This window comes from Mirounga angustirostris, unplaced genomic scaffold (assembly GCF_029215605.1).
Source record: "Mirounga angustirostris isolate CCGP_5_RB_7025 unplaced genomic scaffold, mMirAng1.0.hap1 SCAF_6, whole genome shotgun sequence".
Lineage (NCBI taxonomy): Eukaryota > Metazoa > Chordata > Mammalia > Carnivora > Phocidae > Mirounga > Mirounga angustirostris.
In genome coordinates, this window is record NW_026991714.1 from 62,482,839 (window position 1) to 62,506,514 (window position 23,676).

The following is a 23,676-nucleotide window of genomic DNA, read 5'->3' on the forward strand; positions in this document are numbered from 1 at the left end:
TAAAACTGCATTGTAAAAATATCTGTTTGATAAAATAAATTTTTTATTTCGCTTTGTAAAATGAACACTGATTCTCAAAATAAGTGGTTTTGCTTCTGAACATACGCACTTTAATGAATATATAGATACATCACACTGCAATTAGAACTGTTTGCTGTATTATTTGAACTGAACGAATCTGATTTGATATATTGTATCTTATCGACACCTGAAGTCCAGCAACGCCGGGGAGAAAAAAACCCTAAAAACCCAGCCAGCCCTCTTAATCTAAGAGTCTTTGTTCTCAATTAAAAAGAAAGATTTCTGTTCAACTCCCACCTCCAAACAGCTGGAAGATGAAATATACAAGAAATAAAAAGAAAAGCGATACAGAATATAAAACATGTTGCCACTGTTCAGACAATATCCCTTCTCTCTCCCTAAATCTAAATTATCTCAAAACACAATACTTCCAAAGGCTCTAGAAATTCCAGAGTGAAATTAAAATCCACAGCCTCTTTTATATTATTTTCTAAAGACAATTTTCCTCCCTTACTCAAAGCACATATTTTCCCCCAAATTACAGTAACATACAAAATTTACATTCCTTAACCTAAGAGTTGCAATTCCTTCTGACTACTTCTGGTGACTTTTTTTTTTTCCCCTAGAAAAAGGCTAATTTACTTGCTGGTTATCAGGAGGGCTCAAAAGGTGCGATTATCGGTAACGCAGAGGCACAGCATGGCAAAGTGCATTTCAACTCCATTACCACTCGCCTTATCATATAATTTGGATATAAATGCAGATCAAATCTGCTCCTAGAGAAATAATCCACTGAAAGACTTCTGAAGGATTAAAGAAAGTGTCTCTTTTCCACAGAATCACTGTTACTAATGTTTACAACTGAACTCAAGGTTTCAATACGAATGCAGACACTTGGTATTTCCTTTGCACCCTATTGTCTCTGTCACCACAGATGTAGCTTTAGTTTGTAACTACATTTAATGCAAAAGAGAGACATAAAGGACAAGAGGTGATCTGGAACACCAGAAGTAATGTAAATATTCAACAATGATAAGAGGTCACAGTAACTCAATATCCAAACAGAACACAAACGCTGGGAAACAAGGCTTAGTTTCCATTTTTCAACCAGGAGCCAGAGAGTGCTTCACTTTCTGATATAATAAAACCGGTTTCAAGGAGGTCACAGCAGGTATCCATTACCATTAAATATTCTGGTAACATTTGGTTAATATTTGGTAATAGTTGATGTAGATGCTTCTGTTTATAAAAGAGCCAGGGGAGTTAAATAAAAATCAGCATAAGTAGCTCTTGAATGGTTACTAATTTCAAGGATGATAATAATAAACTATGAATTTTAAAATGATATCATCAGTTAAAGTTCCCAATGTAAATATTTATTTGGCGAATGGGTACTTCCAAAAACCATATTCACTCCAGTGTTCTCTTACCAACTGGGATTTACTGGAAGGTTGAAGGAACACCTCTCTCGGCTTGGCCGCCAGGCCACACAATGCACCCAAGGCAAGCAATTATAAGGAGGGGATGTATGCCCCGGAGTGGCTTGCTGCTCAATCAATAATCCAGACAGAACAGATGGGGGAAAAAATTAAACATCCAAACAAACTGTCTGCACACCTATGTTGTGAAAGTAAACTGCGAACTTGGATGAACCAATTTACCATTAATTCAAAAAAGAATTTTTTTTTTTCCTGGTAACCTTGTATTTCAGGTAACGGATATGTGTGTGTTTTCTATGTAAACATACGTTTCTATACTTTATCATTTATGGAAATCCTTTACATATTCTCCACATCCTAGGAATCTGCTTAAAAAAAAAAAAAAAGACCTGTTAAGTCTTCCAATCCAGATTCTAAAATGTAGTGCAGCTTTAGAAGTCTGTATTTCATGGGAATTACGAATTCCACTGTTTCTTGGTATTTTCTTCACGGATATTTATTTTATACCCGGTTCTCAAGCACTCTGTTAATTCTTAAGAGACTGAGGGTAAAGGCCATTTGCTGTGAAGGAGCAGGGCTGTAGGCTTTACGGATGCTTCCTTGCGTGTCCACGCAAGGACGGCTCACAGCGTCCTCTCGAAAGCAGTCCCTGGCTGCAGCAGGCAGCTCTCCTGAGCAAGAGGAGCACTACACGGGTGCAACGCACTTACGCACATCTGCCCAGGCAGTTCCCTACTTCCCTCCGATCCCAGAGCAACAGCCATCGAGGGGTTTCAGGAAACTGGGCCTTTCTCACCCAAAAGATGACAGCCATTGCAAAATACTACAGGTCATCAGTAGCGCGCGCCCAGCGGGCACTGAGTTTTGTCTCAGTTGTCATGCTTCAGAGAATTTCAAATTAAATTCTGGGCTTAACCTAGAATCATTCCAAAGCACAGAATGCAACTATTCCTGCTGCTAAAGCCGAAAGAGCACACAACACCGAAAAGAACTTTAGGTGAGAACTAGGGGCTGCAGGAACTCACAGGCCTCTAAGGAAGTAGGAGCCGCAACTTAGCGACACCCAGAGACAGTGAAGGTTGAACTAGAAATATTATTTTCGTTCATATTTAAGTAATATCCAATTTGGGGAGAAAGTGGGATGATGTTTACCATTACCCAGAAACAGTATAAATAGCATGCCAACTCATGACAGTTACAGGCCCTTAAGTCTCCTTATACATGAGCGGACAACCTCTACCCAAACTAATCACTGTGCTCCTTCACTTAATTTCCCCCTTAATATTGATGGATCCTCCTTTTTGGAGCCATTCAGGAGGATAAAGGTTTTCAAAAAGGCCTTAAGAGGATGAGTGTTACATGAATTATTAACAAATAAAATATGAGGGATGCACACAGTTTTAGAAGGGCTACTAAAACTTTTTATTTTTACAAAATGCTTAGGCATTTGAAGACTTAGTTTCACAATCTGTTAGAAGCGGTAGAATTTTGTCCGAGGGCTAAGCGAACTGTAACTGTGTGCTCCTATTTTTACCTGCAGAGTAAATGTGCAAACACATGCTAACCTTGGACTCACTCATTTGTCTTAAGCTCTAACGACAATATCGACAGAGCCCAGGAAATGATGCCTTTTATAAAATCTCTTCTTTGTTGCCTTGAAGATAAATACATACAATTCCATGTCATACATTTAAATCGAGTTGGGTTCTAAACGCCCCCCCCACCCCATCTGCACTACTCGTTGTCAGCAACTACATTTACCCTGAATCTGTGGATGCTCCCAGCTCATTCTGAAGAAGTAACTGCGTATCTCTGGCTTTAAATTTACATGAAATTTAACGTCCATTTGTGCTACTCCCTCTACGGCACCACAAGAACTTCGAGAAAATCTTTTTCTCAAAGTCGTCGGCAAAATATCTGGTCTCTTTCAGATATTTTCAAATTATATGTTATATGAAAGATAATAAAGGTAGCAGGCTTCAGAAGACAAGCGAATAAAATGACAGCAAGTGAATGTTTTCTAAGAATGAGGCTCTGAAAGCGAAGAACACATCAAACAATGCAACTTTAGCCACTGGAAAAAAACCTTTTACACTTACATGAAATCAAATTATGTATATATATTTTTTCTGAATAGCAACCACAACTCAGTACTATGCATTTTCCAACAGCCAAGCCATTTTTCTGCAATCTTTTTGTTAGTTCTAACTTGATTATCAAATAATTTTTATTTTTACACTATTACAGAAGTGCATTTCTCTAGGTTTCCAAAACCACCTTATTCAACCTTCCCCATCTGTCACCATCTGCTTCTTTTTAGCATGTACTTTTTGTGTGATCACATAAGCATGTGAAAAATAACTAACATTCAGATGATTATCTGCTGGTACATTTGAGGACTGGGCATAATAAAAGTGAACTGCCAAAACGTACTTAACACTTTTAATTTTGTTGGGTCTTGCATGTAAGCTACATTTGATTTTCAAACTGTTTTACAGTTGGAAAGTTGATCAGGTACTGCTAACTCAAGAGCAAAGCTGAGGCTAAATAATTAGCACTGCATAAAATGGTTTGGATTCAATGAGAGCCAAATCAAATAATAAAATTTAACAGTAAGATTTTATATGTGATTTCCAATTTCTTTTTGAATTTCTACGTGGAAAATATAGTATCAATTTAAAAAACAAAATTCTCTCGAAATATCTTATCGTCCATAATGTATGGCAGGTAAGGTTTCTTTCTAATATAAGAGCAAAAACACATTCATTTAAAACCAGATACAAATGCATTTTTAGAGATGTAGGATACTAAATGCGTACTTTATATGCCTGCTAGCACTGTGTCTCTCCAACCTCTTAAAAAAAAGACATGATTTTTTTTCCTTTACCAATAAATACCTCTTAATTCTTTACCAAAAGAGGTAAGAGAACAAATACTTGTAAATACTCTTTTTCCAAGAAATGGCATTTTTATACTGTAAGAGTCATCTTTCCCGGTGTTCTATGCTACAAGAAGAAACTTAAGCTTACTTAAAATTTGTCTTTAACACCAGCTATGAGTCTGACATGTCGGACAGTTAACAATCGGTTTTGACCTGATCCCTAAGTCTTTTTTGAAGTATCTTTTCATAGCCTTCGTGGATCTTTAAGGAGAAGAGCATTCTGCCAGGTGAAGGCAAAGTAAAAGGCAGAGGGTGACACTGCTAGATGAGACACAGGAGGCCTGAGCTCTCTCCACAGTGTGTAAACAAGTCTTGTGTAGGAAGAGACAACGCTGACAATGAGCCACTCACAAGAGAAGCAGTGATCGGGAATGTATTGCAGGTCTGATAAGCAACTATGACTTACATACCATGGAGAAAAGTCTGGCATTGATGATGGAATGTACTAGAAATTTCAAGGTTCAAGGAAAGTGAGAGACACCATCTCAAGGGCTCTTGCCCACCCCTCTGACTCTGATCATGTTCATCTGATCACATTATTGCCTTGTTCTCAATTCCAAAGTGACTTTCCTTTATCCAGAGATCAAAGCTAAACTCCTTTGCATTTCAGTCCCCATCTCTGTATCCAGCCCCCTGTCTTCCTGCTCCCTGTTCACTGCCACTGGGCCCTCCCGGCAGGCTGACACACCCTTCTCCTCCCACGACCCTGGGCACAACTCCAGGAAAGCAATTATTTTCTTGCACAGTAATGATTGTTTTCTGTCTCTTATCACCCTGGTAAACAGCAAGCTACTTGAGGACAAAAACCATTTCTTACTATCTTTTATTCCCAGCCAATGACACAACGCATGACCCCTAATAAATACTCTGTAAGTATCTCCTGAGCAAACGAGAGTGTTCTTCAGTGAAATGGTCCACATCGGAGACCGGAGAAAGGGACTTAAAATTCTTGTTCTTAAAAGTAAGAGTAAACACATTCAAAGTTACCCCTATTTAACAAAAATTCCATGATTGACACAAATACTTAAAATGGAAGAATTTAAATTGCATGAGAAGTTAGCTGTTTCAGGAATTGTCATCCCCAAATGGTAACGACAGTGATAGAAAAAAGAGGGATTGAGACCGTAATTATGGATCAACACATATCAGCTATGGGTACAGAAAATGCTGTTAAAGACCAGACGTCTGCAATATTAAAAAAAAAAAAAAAAAAAGGTACACAGAAATGTTTCTTACTTCTTTTTAAAAAGAAATCGATAATTTCTTGGGAATTGTAAAGTTTCACTTTAGAAACAACTGGACCCTTCTTGCATGAAACTCTTGGTTTTGTTCTTCAGCTGATGATATAAACATGTAAAACAGTATCTTTGTCTCTTAGATCATCTGCTTCTGAATGAAATGAGATGTGTTTATCTTCTTCAGAAATAATTTCCCTAATTGTGACACAACTAATTTTGTTATTCTCAATACAGGATGGCATCATCTGTGGCCAAGGATCACAGGGGTTACTTGAATTCCAGAGAAACAAAGGATTTGTTTTTCATGACATTCACAAATACAACCTATTCTAGAAAATATGATCTCATATTTGAATAAATAAGGAAGTGTTCCGAAAATTTTACTTAATTCGCCACAAAAATGGGAGGATCTTAACCAACTGAGCCACCCAGGTGCCCCAAATGGGAGGATCTTAAACTCCAGATTTTATAACAGAGAAAATAATATTGTTGGCAGCCTTCAAGAAAATATTTGGAAATGTACTGTATTTCAAATTATTAGCACTTATTTATAATAATGCAACATTCTTGAAATGTAAATTTACTCTCTAATTGAAAAAAAAACCCATTATAATAACAAACTGGTATGAGTTACTACATGTATATAGGGAATGCTAGGGTTCTCGATGTATTCCTACTTCTTAATTTAATTACCTTTTCCTTTTGAGCATTTATAAAGCATTCACCTTAAAAATGACAATTATTGACATCTATAAGTGGTCTTGAAATTGTGGTTTGGGGGCCATAATACATGTAGTTAAAAAAGGAAGAGTGGCCTGTATAAGATGGACCTAGTTAGACTCCTGATCCTCTCTCCGACAAATCCCTGTGGTGTACAGACTCCATTAAAAAAGAAGTTCTGATCCTCAGTCCCCTCACCTTTAAAAAAACTATCAGGGATGCTATCGCAAAAGGTCATTCCAAACATGCAGCACACATACACAGCAGATGTTCAATAAGCTAATATCCGTCCATCAAAGATCAGCGCCTCCCTATTTGGCTTCAGCCACACCAACCTTCCCAGAGTCTGAGGGAGGAACTGGGCTCGTTCCTGCCTCAGGGTTTTACGCTAACTGCTCTCCGTGTCTGCAAAGCTCATCCCCTCCACTTCCGCAATAGCTGCCTCCTTCTTAGCATTCAGCTGTCTGGTCAACCACCACTTTCCCGCGCATCCTGCCCACAGAAGACCGTATCTTCCAAAGACAGCTGCAACAGTATCTCCTGTCTCCCATGGTCTTCTACGACGGGGAAGGGGGAGTCAACGTCACTACAACACCTTTTCAACTGGTGTTGGCTTGGAATGCCTAACCAGGAAGCCTATGACAGAGACGATGTGTGGTTCTTGGAACCAGGCCATAGAAGGAGACACATGCACGAGTGTTCACAGCAGCATTACAGCCCCAAACTGGAAGCAAACCAAATGTCCGTCGACTGCTGAATGGATAAACAAAATGTGGCATATCCATACAATGGAATATTATTTGGCCATTAAAAGGAATGAAGTACCAAGAAAATGCTAAAAACATGGATGAATCTTGAAAACCTACAACATGAAAGAAGCCAGACACAATCGGCCCCCTATTATAGGACTCCATTGATAGGAAATGTCCAGAAGAGGCACACCTGTAGAGACAGAAAGTGGATTGTGGCTGCCTGGGGGGAGAGGAGCTAATGGGTATGGGTTGTGTTGTCAGAGTAATGAAAATACTCCGGAATTAGATGGTGCTGACAGTCGCACAACTCTGTGAACATAATAAAAACCACTGCTGAATGGTATGGTAGGTGGCCTGAACTCCAGTAAAGTTATTACAAATATACTATGAAAAGGACTTTGCAAAAAACTAATAAAACATTTCTTAATGGTCTACTAGGTGAACAACAACAATAACAACAAAACCTAACAAAACAAAACAAAACAAGGGGAAACAGCCTGTGACTCGTTCCTCAGGACATTCACTTGTGGAACCCAAGGCTGAAGAGGTCTGGACCACCTGGCGAGGCTGAGGCTCTCGGTCAAGGCTCCAGGTGATGGCCTGTCAGGGTAGCGGCGGACAGGAGCACCGACTGTCAGATGAGTGAGGATGCTTCCGCTCGCCAGCCTCCAGCCACAGTCACCCTGCTGCTGTGAAGTCCTTCTGGTTGAGGCCCCACATGCTGTGGGGCAGAGATAAGTCATCCCTGTTGTCCCCTGACTATTCTTGACTCTGAACCAGAGAGCACATAAAATGCTTGTTTTTCACCATTAGGATTTGGAGTGCTTTGTTACAAGGCCATAGTAATTTGAACTCTATCTAAAATAGCCACCACACCACACCCTTCCCTTTATCCAGCTTTATTTTTCTCCCTGGGCCTCCTAGTCATTAGATGACATTAGGGTATTTACTTATTTTTATTGTTTCGCTCCAGAGAGCGGGGTCTTTTGTGTCTTGCTCCTGTAACCACATCACCCAGACAAATACCCAATACATAGGAGATATGTAATATATATTTGTTGAATAAACAAATTCACAAATTATTATGGAACCTTCAGCATGGGGAGGTCACTGGTTGGGACTTGCTTTGGCATGAATTCCAAGATGTAGCTAGTGTCCTTTCATTAACTTTCCCTATAAAATACTTTCCAATAATGAAATATGGAAATCCACAACACTGCGAATGTCAATTATCATTGTTTCTTTGTTTTGAAGGAAAATCCAAGATAGCTTATAAAACTGCAAACATTCCTGCTGATGCTATTCAATTACCTGATTTTAATAAATGAATCAAAATGGGCATAATCAAGAAATAAAATGTATGTGGCCAAAACATAAAAACTGACTTACTCTACTGAAGTTAGCACCTTTGTGCTCATAAAATATAATTGCTACATATTTTTGCTCTATAATCCCATGCTAAACAAGTGAGAGCAAAATAGATGTGATTCGTGTTGGTGGAATTTAAGAAACAAAACAAACGAGCAAAGGGAAAAAAAGAGAGAGAGACAAACCAAGAAACAAACTCTTAACTCTAGAGAACACACTGGTGGTCACCAGAGGGGAGGTGGGTGGGGGGATGGGCGAAATAGGTGACAGGGATTAGTAAGAGTCCACTTATCATGATGAGCACTGAGTAATGTACGGAAATGTTGAATCACTATATTATATACCTGAAATCGACATAACACTGCATGTTAACTATACTGGAATTAAAAATAAGACATAGTAGATACCGCAATGTTTTTTAATGCTAAATGGTTTACTTTGCAAAACATATGGCCATATTAGATTTTTCCTCCGAATGAAAGCATAGCCTACCTCTGGTGCCAGATATTCTGGTGTGCCACAGAATGTCTTCATGGTGGCTGCATCTGTGATCCCTTCTTTGCAAAGTCCAAAATCTGTAATTTTTATGTGGCCATCTTTATCCAGCATTAAATTCTCCAACTGTGTAGTAAGAAAAATGACATAATTTGTTTTATAGTTTTCAAAAATAGGAAAATACTGTTTTGAAAAATTACTGAATGCTGAGTAAGGTATTTTGGAAAGAGGACATAGCTGTAGTTAATAGAACTTGCAGCACTTACAAACCCTATAGCTTCCTAACTCATGTGTGAAAAGAAGTATGTTTTATCAAATACTTCACGATGATAAAATTATTGATTTTTAAACCAATGGGAGTAAGAGCCATTATTGTGTAAGCTCTGAGAACTAAAACCTAAATAACTTTTCAAAGCAAACAGCAATCCTTTTTTTTTTCTTAATAAATTGTGATCTAAACAATCCCAAAGAGACGAGCATCTTCTTCTAGATATATACAGATGGTTTTCAACAATTGCTCTTGGGAATCTATTGCTATTATAAAATATTCACTTACAGAAATGTTTTTTGGTGGTTGTTGTAAATCAAACCTAAATCTTATTTTGTAAGGTAAGGCGATATCCTCTTTTGAAGATCTTTGTAATAAAGAAATACCAACCCTTTTAAACATAAAAAGAAAAAGAATATCAAAGTCAAACATTCAACAGTTAATGAAAATATATAGCACAAATATTATAAAACTGGAATCTCTTTGAACCCGTTAATTCAAAAACACCAAAGAGAATTTTAAAGATTTAACCAAGTATCAAGATCATTTGCCTCAAGTGAAAATGATAAAATGTAAGAGGGAAAGGAGTTTGTGCAATATCAATGCAATTAAAAATAGCAACAATAACTGATCTTTTCCTCCCAATGTGAACCCAACCTTATGATTATCATCACACAAAGATACATATGAGGTCTAGCTTGTGATCCTATAGCCTTATATAGACAAGGCTCCTAAGCTTGCTCAGTCATCTAGATGTAACCTGAAGGTACATACAAGAAACACATACACAAGAAACAAATGTGAAAAATGTACTAGCAGGAAAAATGACAATTAGCTTATTTAAGGAGTGAAGACTTATTCTCCTTCATGTGATGACATATGACAGTGCTTACCTGAACTTTGAAGTCAGTATCAATTTCAAAACAGAACTCCATATAAGAATATAAACAGATATCAATCATAGAAAATGTGATAGTATACTTTGTCACAGTATCCAAGTCTTATACACGAGAAACCAAATACAGTTAAGGAAGTAATGCTCACTGAAGGAAAGATGAGAACAGACCTAAGTCTCTGGGTACAGTACTGGCTGAACTAAATGCTCAGTACATGTCTCATGAACTGTAGAGACTTCAGTGAAGTGAGTTTTTCACTGGTCTACAGGAAGGTGAACAAACCCTAAATATATTTTGAACCTTTCAAAAATAGAAGTTCTTTTATTTTATCTAAATTCAGATATCATGCATCTTCCTTATGCTCCTCTACTAACTGGAACTTAAAAATCAAGCCTAATTTACACAGATGGCAACAGGGCCTGAATACTGAAACCAGTCAGAAACATCAAGAAAGACTCTGTCTACTTCCCTTTCTTCTGATCACCACTCCCTGCTTTGTTCTTTCTTTTCTTTATGCTTTTGGTTTTCTATCCTTTTTCCTTCACTTTCAAAAACACCCTCCTCTTCTCTCTCTACTGAGAAGTATATACCGGGAGAGTCTACTATTTTGTTGAATGAAAATATAAATGCCCTGCTTTCTTCATTTTAAAAAATATGCATATTGTTTTAATATATGAATATATCATATAAAAAACAAAACCAAATTAAATTCTTAACATGCTGAAAGGTCTTTTAAAAATATTTAGTAAATCTCTTTTATTAACATAATACATAAAAATTCTTATAAAAACTTCAAATAATACATAATAGTACTGAAGAGAATGTGAATGTGCCGTCTATAGTCCATTCCATTCCCGCTCCTGTCTGTGTCAGGAGTATGTTATGTCACTCCTCTCTATACGCTTTATATGCATTGGAAAGTATTCACGGAAACATGATAGCATGCACCATTTCTCTACATTTTGACAAGGCTATCTGGAAGTGAATGGAGACAGAAGTTCTTAAAAAAACACTGTTTTTTAATACCAAAAAGTGTGTATATTTTTTAAAATCCCGATTTGCACCTGTTCTCTAGCCTCCTATCTCAGCTCTAAGATGCCAGGGGTTGAGGGATGAGGAAGGAACCAAGACGCAGGATAGAGTTGGAAAAAGGAACAGGGTGAACATGACCAAGAGTCTCAGTCTGCCCAGAACTGAGGGGGTTTCCCAGGACACAAGACTTACAAGTTCTGTAACTGGGGAAGCCTGGGGCAAACCAAGACAGTTGATCTTCCTACTTATTTTATAAATATGGAGTCAAGTCAGAGAACACATATGTCAACTCAAGCTTTGCCCTTACTCACTGTGTGACTTTGGGCATGTTGTTGATTTCTGTGTCTCTCAACTTCGTCTATGAAACAGAGGTAAATAACAGTAGCATCCAACGTGATTGCTTTGAGAATTAGAGATACTGAATGCGGAACTTTACACACCGCACACATTCAATAAATGTACTGATCATTTATTAAACGTGGAGAACTTAATGGCTAAATTATAAGTTATCACAATGGTGTGTGCTCTTCGAGACAACACAGGAAAGTTCAGGAACGGAACTTTCTGAGAACTAAAACCTAAATAACTTTTCAAAGCAAACAGCAATCCTTTTCTTTTTTCTTAATAAATTGTGATCTAAACAATCCCAAAGAGATGAGCATCTTTGAGCAGCTCAGTGACTTTATTAAAAATACTGTCAACATGCAATAATTTCTATTGACTAAAATAACAAAACACAAATACTTCATAATTTTTGAGCCAGTTTTTTCATGGTGTCCACCTTCTCCCATCATTTATTTTTGCTCTCTGGACATCCTGAAATGTCATTTTACTGAGCACGACTGACAAAAACAACTTACTCATCAAAAAGAATCAATAATAGAGATGTATCACTTTACAGAAGTGATCCCCAAACCTACTCTTGTATAAGGATAAATCGGGGGTAACTAAATATCCAGTCTTGTTTAAAAATAAGTAATAATTCAACACAGATGCAAAACAAACTTTCTGTAAAATGTTAAGAACCATCAGCATTGTGATTAACGAATGTGGAAGATGCACAGAATCACATGGAAGTCTTTTCAAGGCAGATCAATGGCTTAGATCGGATCAAAATCACCTGGAAATCACTTCCTCTGTGCATTTAACACTAAAGGAGATTTAGTCACACATTCTGTGTCAAGGAGAAATTAAAACATTTACAAACGATCTCTCCTTGGTTCTCTTTCCTCAATTTCATGGCTGTCCTTCTTGCTTGGGTTGGCTGCAAAGTGCACAACGCACAGTGTCACTGACTGCTCAGGTACTCTCCATTTATAAATTTCAAATTCATCTGTTTTTACCTCCAAACAATCTTAGTTTCCAAGACTGAGAGCAGGCATTATGTTTATGCTCCATGGATGCATCCACTGGCAAAAGCCATGACGAAGTCAAATAGGAGGTTTGAGAGAAAAGATTATATATTAAAAATTCAAGTGATGCTTACTCTCTGTCCAGTTAGAGGGGGTTGCTTTCTAACAGTTCATTCTTTGAGAAGAGAGAAAATATTAGACCTATACCTCACAGAGTTCCCATAAAAAAGGGCAACATTTTCCCCCAGCAGAAGCGGACAGCCGTTACCTGATAGGTCTTGATTCAGTGTATATACAAAAAAATATAGTAGATTTTGACATCTTTTTGCCCTCTGTGCTTTGTGGACAAGAAATCAGAGCAAGAAAGTACTATGCTCCTTCTTGTTCATGCTGGTGCCCCCAACCCCCATAGAATTAAACTCTAAAAATCCTTGCTGTCTTTAATACAGTGCTTCTCAGCACTTCACAGTACAATAAAAAATGAAATGTGTAGGGCGTAAGCAGGATCAGCAGATGGGCTGCTTGAAGCCAGAACTGACTGGCCCAGAGGCTCCATGGCTCGGGCTCACCTGTAACCCATTTGTGGTGCACAGGCTGGGAAGCTTTGCTCTGATGTACGCCAGGCTGGCTAGGCTGGCTAAGTTTTGTATACTCTCTAATATTCTAATATAGACACACATTCTAGTGTCTCGCTACCATATGTATCTCTTAGGTATCATTTCATTTAAATGGCTGACACCGTGATTCAACAAAGGAACGAAAACAGCAGTTCCTAAGGGCTCAGAGGGCAGTCGGAGCAGGTATGAACAATCCCCTTCACTCACTCTTAACACCCCATTTTGGCTCAGTTACAACAAACCCAATGTTCGGTACCCAGACTGCCTCCGGCCCGAAAATGAAATCAGGAATCTGTCCTCTGCATGTTGCATTCTCAGGTTTAGGCCTACCAAAGTGCCAACATGTCATACAAGTTAACCTGCAGGACCTTAATGACCCTGAAGTTAAGAGTGTGGAAATACTGAAGGAAAACACGTCTCCACTTTCAACTTGCCTGAGCTAGAAAAGGATTCATAATGTACAATGGCGGAGACCCCACTAAGGTGGCCAGGCTGCTTAAGAATTAGACTACACATAAGGAATGCAGCCCAATAGTACAATATAATTTTAGAGGGTGAAGGGGTTCTTAATAGCAGTGGCTTAAAATTTTTATAGAAGAGGGAATCCAGGGTGATTGGTTAGAAGTGGTAGCTGGGGGATGAGTCTTGAGACTTGGTAGGTAAAGCAACAAGAACCCTGCTCTCGGTTAGACTGCAAGCTTATCTGGGGCGAGCGTTAGGGAGCTGATGAAGACTGAAAAGATTCTCAGCCCATCCTTTTGTGCTGGCACGAAGACCTGGAAATTACCTAAATCTATTTGTTGGTTTCTCATGTTAATAATGTAAATGGTTACATTAACCATTAAACTCTCTAGGCAGAAAACAAGATTAGATGAATCACCAATAGAATGTAGTAGCGATTTATGTATGATTTTCTGCCCCTTGCCCTGTTATAAACTCTCGGAGAAGTTAATTCTTCAAGAATTCCAGTATCCTTATATGCACTTTTGCATATGTCCCTATTCAGCCTAATCTGTACTTGGATGGCATGGCCTTTGAAAAGAAAGCTTTCACTTGCAAAGTAAGAACTAAGCAGAAAGGAAGATTTTAACATATTTTGCATTACTGCCGAAATCTTAAAAGAGATTTCTTCAAATTTTGATGCTATCATGAAGATATACCAGTTTTTCCTAATTAATCACAAGGAATCTGGGTCCTTACTAAAACAGAATTTCGTATTATGACATCTATTGATAAACTAAGCAAACTTACTTTTAGAAGTGTAACAAAGTGTAATAATTTATCTGCTGCTATGAACACCAACTTATTAGGAACTATGAATTGATAAAATATCTTAAATTAACTTGCACATGAAGTAAGGCTTTCCCTCCAATGGTAAATGGGGCGTCAGCAAATAGGTACAGATTTCCTTGAGAGGCACAGCTATGACAGGCATCTCAAATGGATTTGCGTTTGAATAAACATAAGATCATTAGCAAGGAGATGATCAAGACAAATCTGAGCCTGATCAATTAAAGTGGGTACCTAAATCAGTTTTTGATGATGCTGTTTTTAATGTATCTGGTGTAAATATATTTAAAACATCCATTCTCTTATCTTTGGCAGCTTTATCCAAATTTTAGATTTACAAAGATCTCCCAGAGCTACTCCAATGCATTCCCTCCCCCACGCAGATCTCATTTCAACTCTAGAAAGGCAGAAGGGTGTAAGGAGCAGGACACGGGGCCTGGAGCTAGGATTCATGGTTTCCATAATCTTGACCATGTCACCAACTTAGTCCTGGACTTCAAGTAAGTCACCTGCTAGGCTTCTAGGTTTCCATGACCTCACCTGTCAAGTACAGACCAACTTGAAATATCGACGATCCCACCTATACAGGATTGCATTCTATTATGCAAAATCCTGTGTGCTACGGATACAAATAACACTTGTATGAATTTGAATGCCTGGCTTTTAACATTACATGTATTCTTCTTGGTGTATATTCGTGTGGCTTCTGTCCTGTGTTACATATTTACTTAGGCCTTAAGTTAAAAAAAATAAACTTAAGAGAGCAGAGACTACCTAATTGTCTAGTAAAGTCAGTGGTCTATGCATATGGTAACTACATGGACTGGTATTTATACATACTGCTGTTTAAGAATTTTGGTCATCAGAAAGGACAGGGCAATGAAACTCCTACTAAATGCACTTTGATATACCAACATGTTGATTCATTTAAGAAGAAATGATTAACAAAGACTACTGACTGACCAAGACCATCCCCATTATATCATTCCTTAATCAGGGCTGGCAATCAAATGGGCATTCCTTCCCTTGTTTCTTTAGGTTAATAGTTCCTACTTTCAGCCTAAGCATTTTGAATATGTTACTGAGTACCTCCAAATTATTCTCATTTCCTTAAATCGAAGAAACCCCTTTTTAAAACTACAAGTAGGACCCATAAAATGTAACACTTCATGCTTGGGGAGAGCAACCTCTGAGAAGAGCTAACTATTTCTAAGTAAGTTTGAAAATGCCATGTAACTTACTAAGTTTCATCATTCCATATAACTATTTTCTTTAAAAAACATCTAGATTCAAGACATGTAAACATCATCGGATTATTTGGCCACACAGACATCAACTACAGAGGCTTAATTCTATTACATTCCTGGTTATAAAGACTTCAAGCTAAATATAATCATACTGTTGATCTGGATTCATCTCCGGTGCACTGTGGCATTTGGATGGCTGCTCATGCCTGATCTAGGTGGTTCAGAGTTGCATAGTTCATTTTTCCTAAATGTAGTATTTATAGCTTCTTTTAATCGTTAATGCATAACATGCTATACAAACATACATACTATAAATTTCATTGTCAGCGTAGAGAATAATACTTTGCGAGGGGGTTATGCCTTAAGGTCATTCACAGCATAAAGGTACATGATAAGAACACCCTAGAGAGAACCTAGACAAGTGCTTAGACAGATAACTTAGGAACCACAGGCATTTAAAAGGAGTGAGGTGGGAGTGAGGAGATAAGTGTGATTTCTTTTAGAGTATGTAGATGTGTTTCGTACAGATGGGATTTCATAAAAGACTTCTATTTCTCCAAATCAAATCATACTTTAAATGAACTGATAGTTAATAAATTCAGCAACTCTGTATCAAATCTTAGTAAGTCAAGATTGCTATATGATTTACTTTTTACAAAAGTAAGATAGTCACATCTAGAATGTGTTCAAAACGTGCCATGGTACACATTTCCATATCGTGGTCAATCTTTCAACAGTGTCATGAGCACTGCCACTGCCTTTCATGAGCTACTCCAGGGCTCAGCAAACTATGGCCCATGAGCGAAACTGAGCCTACTGCCCGTTTTTGTAAACAAAGTTTTATCAGAACACAGCCAGCCACGCTCAAGCCCTACTGCCCTGCAGGAGTGGGACGGAGCAGGTGCAGAAGCGACAATGGGCAGCAAAGCCCACTGAAAGTATGTCAGTCCCTGAGCTGTTCCAAGCATCTCATCAGGAAGGAACTCAGAGAAGTCAAGTCACTATTGCCCATAAAACAATATGGTGCTTTTTGAAATGGAAACTAAATGAATTAATAAAAGGCTATATTAAAATGCTCCAGGTATTTAAACCCATCACAAAGTGAAGACAAAAATCAAATTAAATATTTCCCCCCAATAAATATCTTACATATGATAAAAGTTTCTCCATTATACATCATAGCGTTGATGGTAGGATGTAATAATGAAACCTACTTTAGAATGTCCCTGGCAAAGTCACTTGGCTCTTAATTGAATGTTTACCATTACTCAAAAATTTCCAGAAAAATAAAACTATTATTGGTAGGTCAGAGCAGTCAAGCAGAAATTATGGCACACGTCAAAAACTCAGACATAAAGGAACTATGTACATATCAGTGAATGGAATTCCTGTCAAATGCGATGAACTACATTCTTAAACAGAGTGCTTCTTTTTTTCCCAACTAAATCTGCTTTTCTCCAAACTGTGTAACTTTGTAATTACTTTGTGTTTGTCCCTATAGTCTCTGCAAGAACAAATTTTGATTACTTTTTTTTTTTTTACCTTGAGATCACGGTACACAATCTTTCCGGAATGTAGATAGTCCAAAGCAGAGACAATTTCTGCACCATAGAAACGTGTGCGGTCCTCGGAGAACACCCGCTCTCTCGACAAATGGAAAAACAGCTGCAGGGTAAACAGCAGGGACAGGATTGTAATAATTACTGATTTAGTGGGGGAAATTAACACAAACATGAAACACCTCCCATCACCATATTGTGATGATAGATGGTGCGCTCTCAGTGGGCACTGAGCACTTTTACACAGCTGCTGCTTATCTTCTCCAGGTTTCCAAGGGGAGACTGCGAGCTGTTAAATCAGCGTTTTAATCAATATACCAATCTTGTTGAAGGCATTCTGCTTGCTACCCATTTAACCTTCACTTACCAGAAGAAAAAAGTAAGCATCATCAGATTGCATTTCCCCCTTGCTATACTGTTGCTTCACTCTTTCAAGAATGAGGCATTGAGACATGATTAAAATAAATGTACACAACAGAGATGTAATATTTCTACTTAATTATTTGATTTACATTTGATTTCAAAGAAAGGACTGCTGATTTGCTAAAACTGATGGATGTGAGCTTGTTATATTCTACAACCGTCCATGCTTCCTCAGATCCCTAGAAATGTTTTCAAAGTTTCAATGTTTTCTACAATGACAAATCATAAGGCTTCAAGTTTTCACTTTAGTAATGGCCAAAAGGGACTGAGAAGCTCCTGTTATTTCCTCTTATAGTAATAACCACAACACAAACCTCCCCTCATATAATCATTTAAACCACATGCTCTTTCACTTCTATTCATCACCTATAGGACAGACCACTCCACAGTCAACAGGCATTTCCTGGGAGCTCACTGTGTCCACACACCCAACTCTCCATTTAGGCCAGCTCCTCATTTATGGAACTGCCTATCTCATCTCAGTTCAACAACGCATATGGGGAAGGAGCAGGTTCCAGGCACTATGATTTGACTTCCAATGTACTATCTCACTCTATTAAGAAATCCGCCAAGAACAATGGAAGACTGTTGACAGTGCTGATACACTGCTAGGTATCACAGTAGGTACCCAATACACGTCTGTGGTTAAAGAAATGAACCAATCAATCAGTGTATCCTTGACTACAAGACCACAAATTAACTACACCTTCACATGGATTATGGACTCTTAGCGCTCCGACAAGTGTGTAAGAATGACGGTTAACCAAGATTTGTTCTTCACACACCAAATCATAATTTAGGCAACATAAAATAGATTTCTACTGACAGATTTCTTCCCTGTTTTCCACCTACACTTAAGAGTCTATCATTATTTTAAGATCTATTTTATGCATAACCCATTGTCACAATAAAGAGCAGGAGGGAATATGACTTAACAATTGCCAAAAAAGACTGGCTTAACATTAGTTATAGTAAAACTAAAATACTTGGCAGATAGTCTCTAAACTCTAATGCTCTCTACTTTCTTGTCATATTTTATCAAATCTAAGATGTTCTTGATTGGAACTCCATCATCATTTTAAGTTAATGGTAAGAAACAAAAAAAGTTGTCAATTAAAGCTATAATAAACCATCAAATATCAAAGGCATTCTGACTGCAGAAACGTTAAATATGTCTTACAAATGATCCAATATAGTATGCCAAAAATCAAACCAATGCATACAATTACTCAGGGGTATTTCTTAAAATTCACTCATTTTATACAGGCAGATATAATACTCTTAATGCATTACCATTCAAATGAGGATGAGAAGTAGAAAGAAGCATAGATCATCAGTAAAACCATTCTGAAAAATTTCTGGGTCAGAATAATTTCTGCCATGCTTTATTCAAAATATCACTAACTTGGATGAAGGAACCCCTGTGATCTCTAAGTACATTTATGACAATCTTCTAATGGGGTGAAAATATAAACAATATTTCTAAATTTTATAAAAATAATGTCAAGCCTACTACTTACTCATCTACTCTATAAAAGACATAGATAGAGCCTCCCTAAATCAATATAATACATGCAGGCTTCTAGATCTTTATTTAGACCATATTCTTCAATTTGTCTCCCAGCCAATTTCTATAAAAATATCAGCTAAAAAAATGATACTTAAGGAGAAGAATGCTATTTCTCAATCTGCTGTCCTCTGATGTCTACCCTTGTTACCTTATAGAACTGATTCTTGCTAAGATAACCAAGAATCTCTTAATTGCCAAATCCAATGATCTATTTATAGTCTGCACTTCTTCCTGGTCTGCACCTGAGGACATTGGCTCTTGGCCTCCTCCTTGAACATGTTCCTTGGCTTTGGTGATTCAGCTCTCTCCTGATTTTCTCCCTAACTCTGGATATTCCTTCTCAGTTTCTACCTTGGCTTTGAACCAACTTCCCATTTAGTGAGCATTAATTATTTTAAAGTCACTGTATTGGGCACTAGGAAGAGAAAAAGATGGCATACAGATTAATCATATAAAAAAATAAAAGACTAAAACACAAGGGAAAAGGGGGAAGGACATAGACTAGTAAAATGAGAGGAATACAAATGAATACAGTTCATGAAAATATGCCAGCTTATAATAATCAATGAAGGCAAGATAAAAACATAAATGAGACAATTTTGCATATCCAGAAATAGCATTTCAGTGAAAGTGTTGGGAGATCAGTATCTTTATACACTGGTAGCGGGGATGTAAGCAGATAGCAGAAACTCTTCACAGGGCAAATGGCAATAGATACTAAAAGTACCATAGTTCTTCTTCTAGAAATTTCCTTTTTAAAAAAGGAAATGCAGAAGTCTTCTATGAAAGGATATTCTCTGTAGCAGTATATATGAAAAAAATGCAAACACAGCCTTCATACTATGTTGAAAAATAAAGTTAGATTTTCATCTAATAGTTTATCAAAATAAATTTCTGATGTAACTCATAGCTAAATATAAAATATTCAACTAATTGAAAACCTAGAAAATAAGGATAAAAAGTTCATGGGACCCGGCTTACCCTCTTGCCCTACACAACTGGGCAAAAACACATAAAACAGAAAAATGGTAACTGGGAAAAGTATATAACAGAATTCTCTTAAGATATTGGACAATAGGCACTGCAGGACCAAGATCTTTGTGAAGAGAGAAACAAATGAGTGAGCCCTAAAGCCACCAGACTTCTGTCCAAGGGCACTTTGTGGAACACATTACCGGCAGAAAAGGATTGATCCCAAGCATAACTCAGAGGTCTCACTGTTGGAGAGTGAAAAGCAGATTTTGAGTAGGATGAGGTAGATGGCATTTGCAGGACAGAACGAACACCAGTGAGGAAGAAGCTACACAAAATCTGCACAGTCGAGTCTGCTGCGGGGTACAAGAAATGCGTGCGTAAGGTTAAACTCTGTGAGAACAAGCAGAGAAGGAATGGAGGTCTGTATGCCAAATAATTCCCGGCACTCGCTCAGAGTTGAGAGACATTCAATTTCTAACCAGTAAGAACAGTGTCATTACCGAATAACCAGTAGACATTTCAAAACAGTCAAAGTTAAACCCACAAAAGTTAACAAATACGGAGAGGACAACAAAATCCAGGCATTCATGTAAAATTCCGATGATCTGGTATCCATCAACAATTACTAGACATAAGGAGATGCAGGAAATATGACGTATAACCAAGAGAAAAATCAGTCTTTAGAAAGACCTTAAGAACAGCAGGGATGATGAAGTTAACAGACTGACTTAAAAACAGCATATGAACAGAAAGAAGAGATAAAGGAAAATAGAAGTAGAAATAAATGGGACGTCTAGAGATAAAAAATAATAAATGCATAGATCTGCATATCTCAATGAACCTCAACATGATGAAAACTCAAACATGCATGAACAATCGGAACATAAGAAGTCAGAGCACATTCAAATCGCAGAAAAACTAGTGACAGAAAATCTTTTAAAAATTCTGAGGGGGGCAAAAAACATTACCTACAGAGGAACAATAATAGGAGAATAATCCTAGACTTCTCAGAGGCGGTAAGAGCAAAAAGGCAATGCGACAATACATCCAAATGGCTAAATGGAAAACAAAAAGGTATCTTAAAATTCTGCATCCAGTGGGAATATCCATCAAATAGGAAGCACATGTATATGAGAAAAATGTTGAGGCCAAGAAAAGAGACACTAGGAGAGGTCAGGTAAAACGATCACAGGCTCGCACACAGAGCCCAAAGTCTTGGCACCCTCACCCGGCAGGACGGAAAAGCTTCCTAAGAGACGTGGCACACAGGACAGCCTGTGAGGTTACTGCCACCGTAGTGCAAATACGTTAGTGTCAGAGCAAAGGTCAGCATGGCCAGTCTCAGTGTAAAAGCAAGCCTGGGAAAGATCACTGTTCATGAGTAAGAACAACTTCATCCAATAAAAAAATTATCTGGCACAAAAAGAACCAGGAAAATAAAACCCATTACTAGGAGAAAAATGAATAGACATAGACTCAGAAAGTGACACAGATGACAGAATAGAATACTGTGAGATAAAACAGATACTAAGATATAGTCTAAAAGTTCAAAAGGTAGAGAGAGGAGCATAATAAGGAAATAAATGGGAGATATAAAAAAAAGTCCCAAATTAAACTCCAAGAGATAAAGTCTGATGTCCTAGATGAAAAATGAAAAACTGGATTGAATTATCACCATGTTAGACATTGTAGAGAAAAAATGATAAAAACAGACTTCAAGACACAGGAAACAAATCTAAAATTAAAGATAGGAAAACAATAATGAAAATGATGAACAGAGCATTAATAAGTCATGGGACAGTATCCCGCAGGCTAAGAGATGCATAAATGCACTTTCAGGATAGGACATGAGAAATGAAAGAATGGAAAAAAAATACTTAAATAATGTCCAAAAAGTTTTCAAATTTGATGAAAAGTATAAGCCTACAGATTCACAAAGGCTTTAAAAAAACCAACTGAAAGAAATGTAGAGAAAATCCTACAAGGCACACCATAATTAAATAGCTGACAGTTAAGTGCTAAAAGGAAAGTGTAACAGGACGGGGGGGGGGGGCGGGATGGTGGTGGTAAAGAGACTCAGTAAGCACAAGGAACAAAGAATGAGAGCAGACGTCTTGTCAGAAACGTGTAAACTGGGAGAAAGAGGAGAGGCATCTTTATAGTAATTAAATATAGAACTGGCAAACTACAATTTTATACACAGCTGAAATAGCTTTCCAAAAATGACAGCAAAATAAAGCCTTTTGGGGACATGCAAAAGGTTAGGGAAATCATCAGAAACACTGCACTATAAATGTTCGAGGTAATGCTTCAGAATGGTACCAGATGAAAAACTGTGTCTACACAAGGTAAAGAAGAGACTGCAGATCATAACTTTGTGGGTAAATATATGTTGACTTGTCTTATATTTTTAATCTCTTCAAAAGATAGTGCTGGTTTAAAACAAAAATAACAATGCACTGTGGCATTCATAGTATATGTAAAGGTAAAATGTATTAACAATAGCACAAAAACTTGAAGGGGGAAAATGAAGGTGTGCTGGTGGAAGGGTCTTACAATATGTAAAATGGCATAGCCTAACTTGAATATAAAATGGGGTAAGTTAGGGGCGTCTGGGTGGCTCCATCGGTTGAGTGTCTGATTCCTGTTTTTGGCTCAGGTCATGATCTCAGGGTCATGAGATTGAACCGTGTCCAGCTCCACTCTCAGCGGGAAGTCTGCTTGAGATTCTCTCTCTCCCTCTCCCCCTTCCCACACTCAGGCCACTCTCTCTCTCTCTCTAAATAAATAAATAAATAAATCTTTAAAATCTTTTTAAAAATGTATTAAATATGAATTGTATTTAAGTTAAATATGAGTTTGTATTTAAAAACCAACTCAAAAAATCCACCTCCCCAATTTGGTAGAGAATTCTACCAAACTCCTGAAAAAGAAGTAATAACAATTTCATGCAAATACTTGCAGAAAACAGAAAACAGAAATACCTCTCAAACATCACCTGAGGCCAGCATTACCTTAATACAAAACCAGACAAGGACATCACATGAAACAGTATCAATAGCCCTCATAATCATAGATGTAAAAAGACTTTAACAAAACTTGACCAAATCATATCCGACAAAAGATGATAATACTATATCATGACTAATGATGGTTAATCCCAAGAATGAAAGACTGGATTAACATTTGAAACCAATGTAACTTGCCATATTAACAGACTAAAAAAGGCAAGACCATATGATCATCTCAAACGATGCAGAAGCAGCTTTTAAGACAACTCAATGGCCACTGATAACTAAAATCTCCTAACAAACTTGGAACAAGAGAGAACTTCCTCAACCTGATAAAAGGCATTGAAAAATGTATAGCCAACATCACATCTAATATGACAGACTGAATCTCTTTCCTCCCTGCGAGTGGGAACAAGGATGTTCACTCCTTTCATTCGGCATGTGCAGGAGTTCCTAGCCAAG

At 37.6% G+C, this 23,676-nt stretch overlaps 1 protein-coding gene across 4 annotated transcripts in view; it reads right to left on the minus strand.

The window, feature by feature from the left end:
• Window positions 1-23,676, minus strand: part of AKT3 (AKT serine/threonine kinase 3) — a 309,013-nt gene that overhangs the window by 49,658 nt on the left and 235,679 nt on the right. For all 4 annotated transcript variants that reach the window (XM_064594416.1, XM_045877574.3, XM_064594415.1 and 1 more), the window contains 2 exons: window positions 17,219-17,341; window positions 8,972-9,100 (listed from right to left, as the gene is read on the minus strand). In XM_064594416.1, the coding sequence (XP_064450486.1) occupies window positions 8,972-9,100; window positions 17,219-17,341 (252 nt within the window). The remainder of the gene's footprint in view (window positions 1-8,971; window positions 9,101-17,218; window positions 17,342-23,676) is intronic.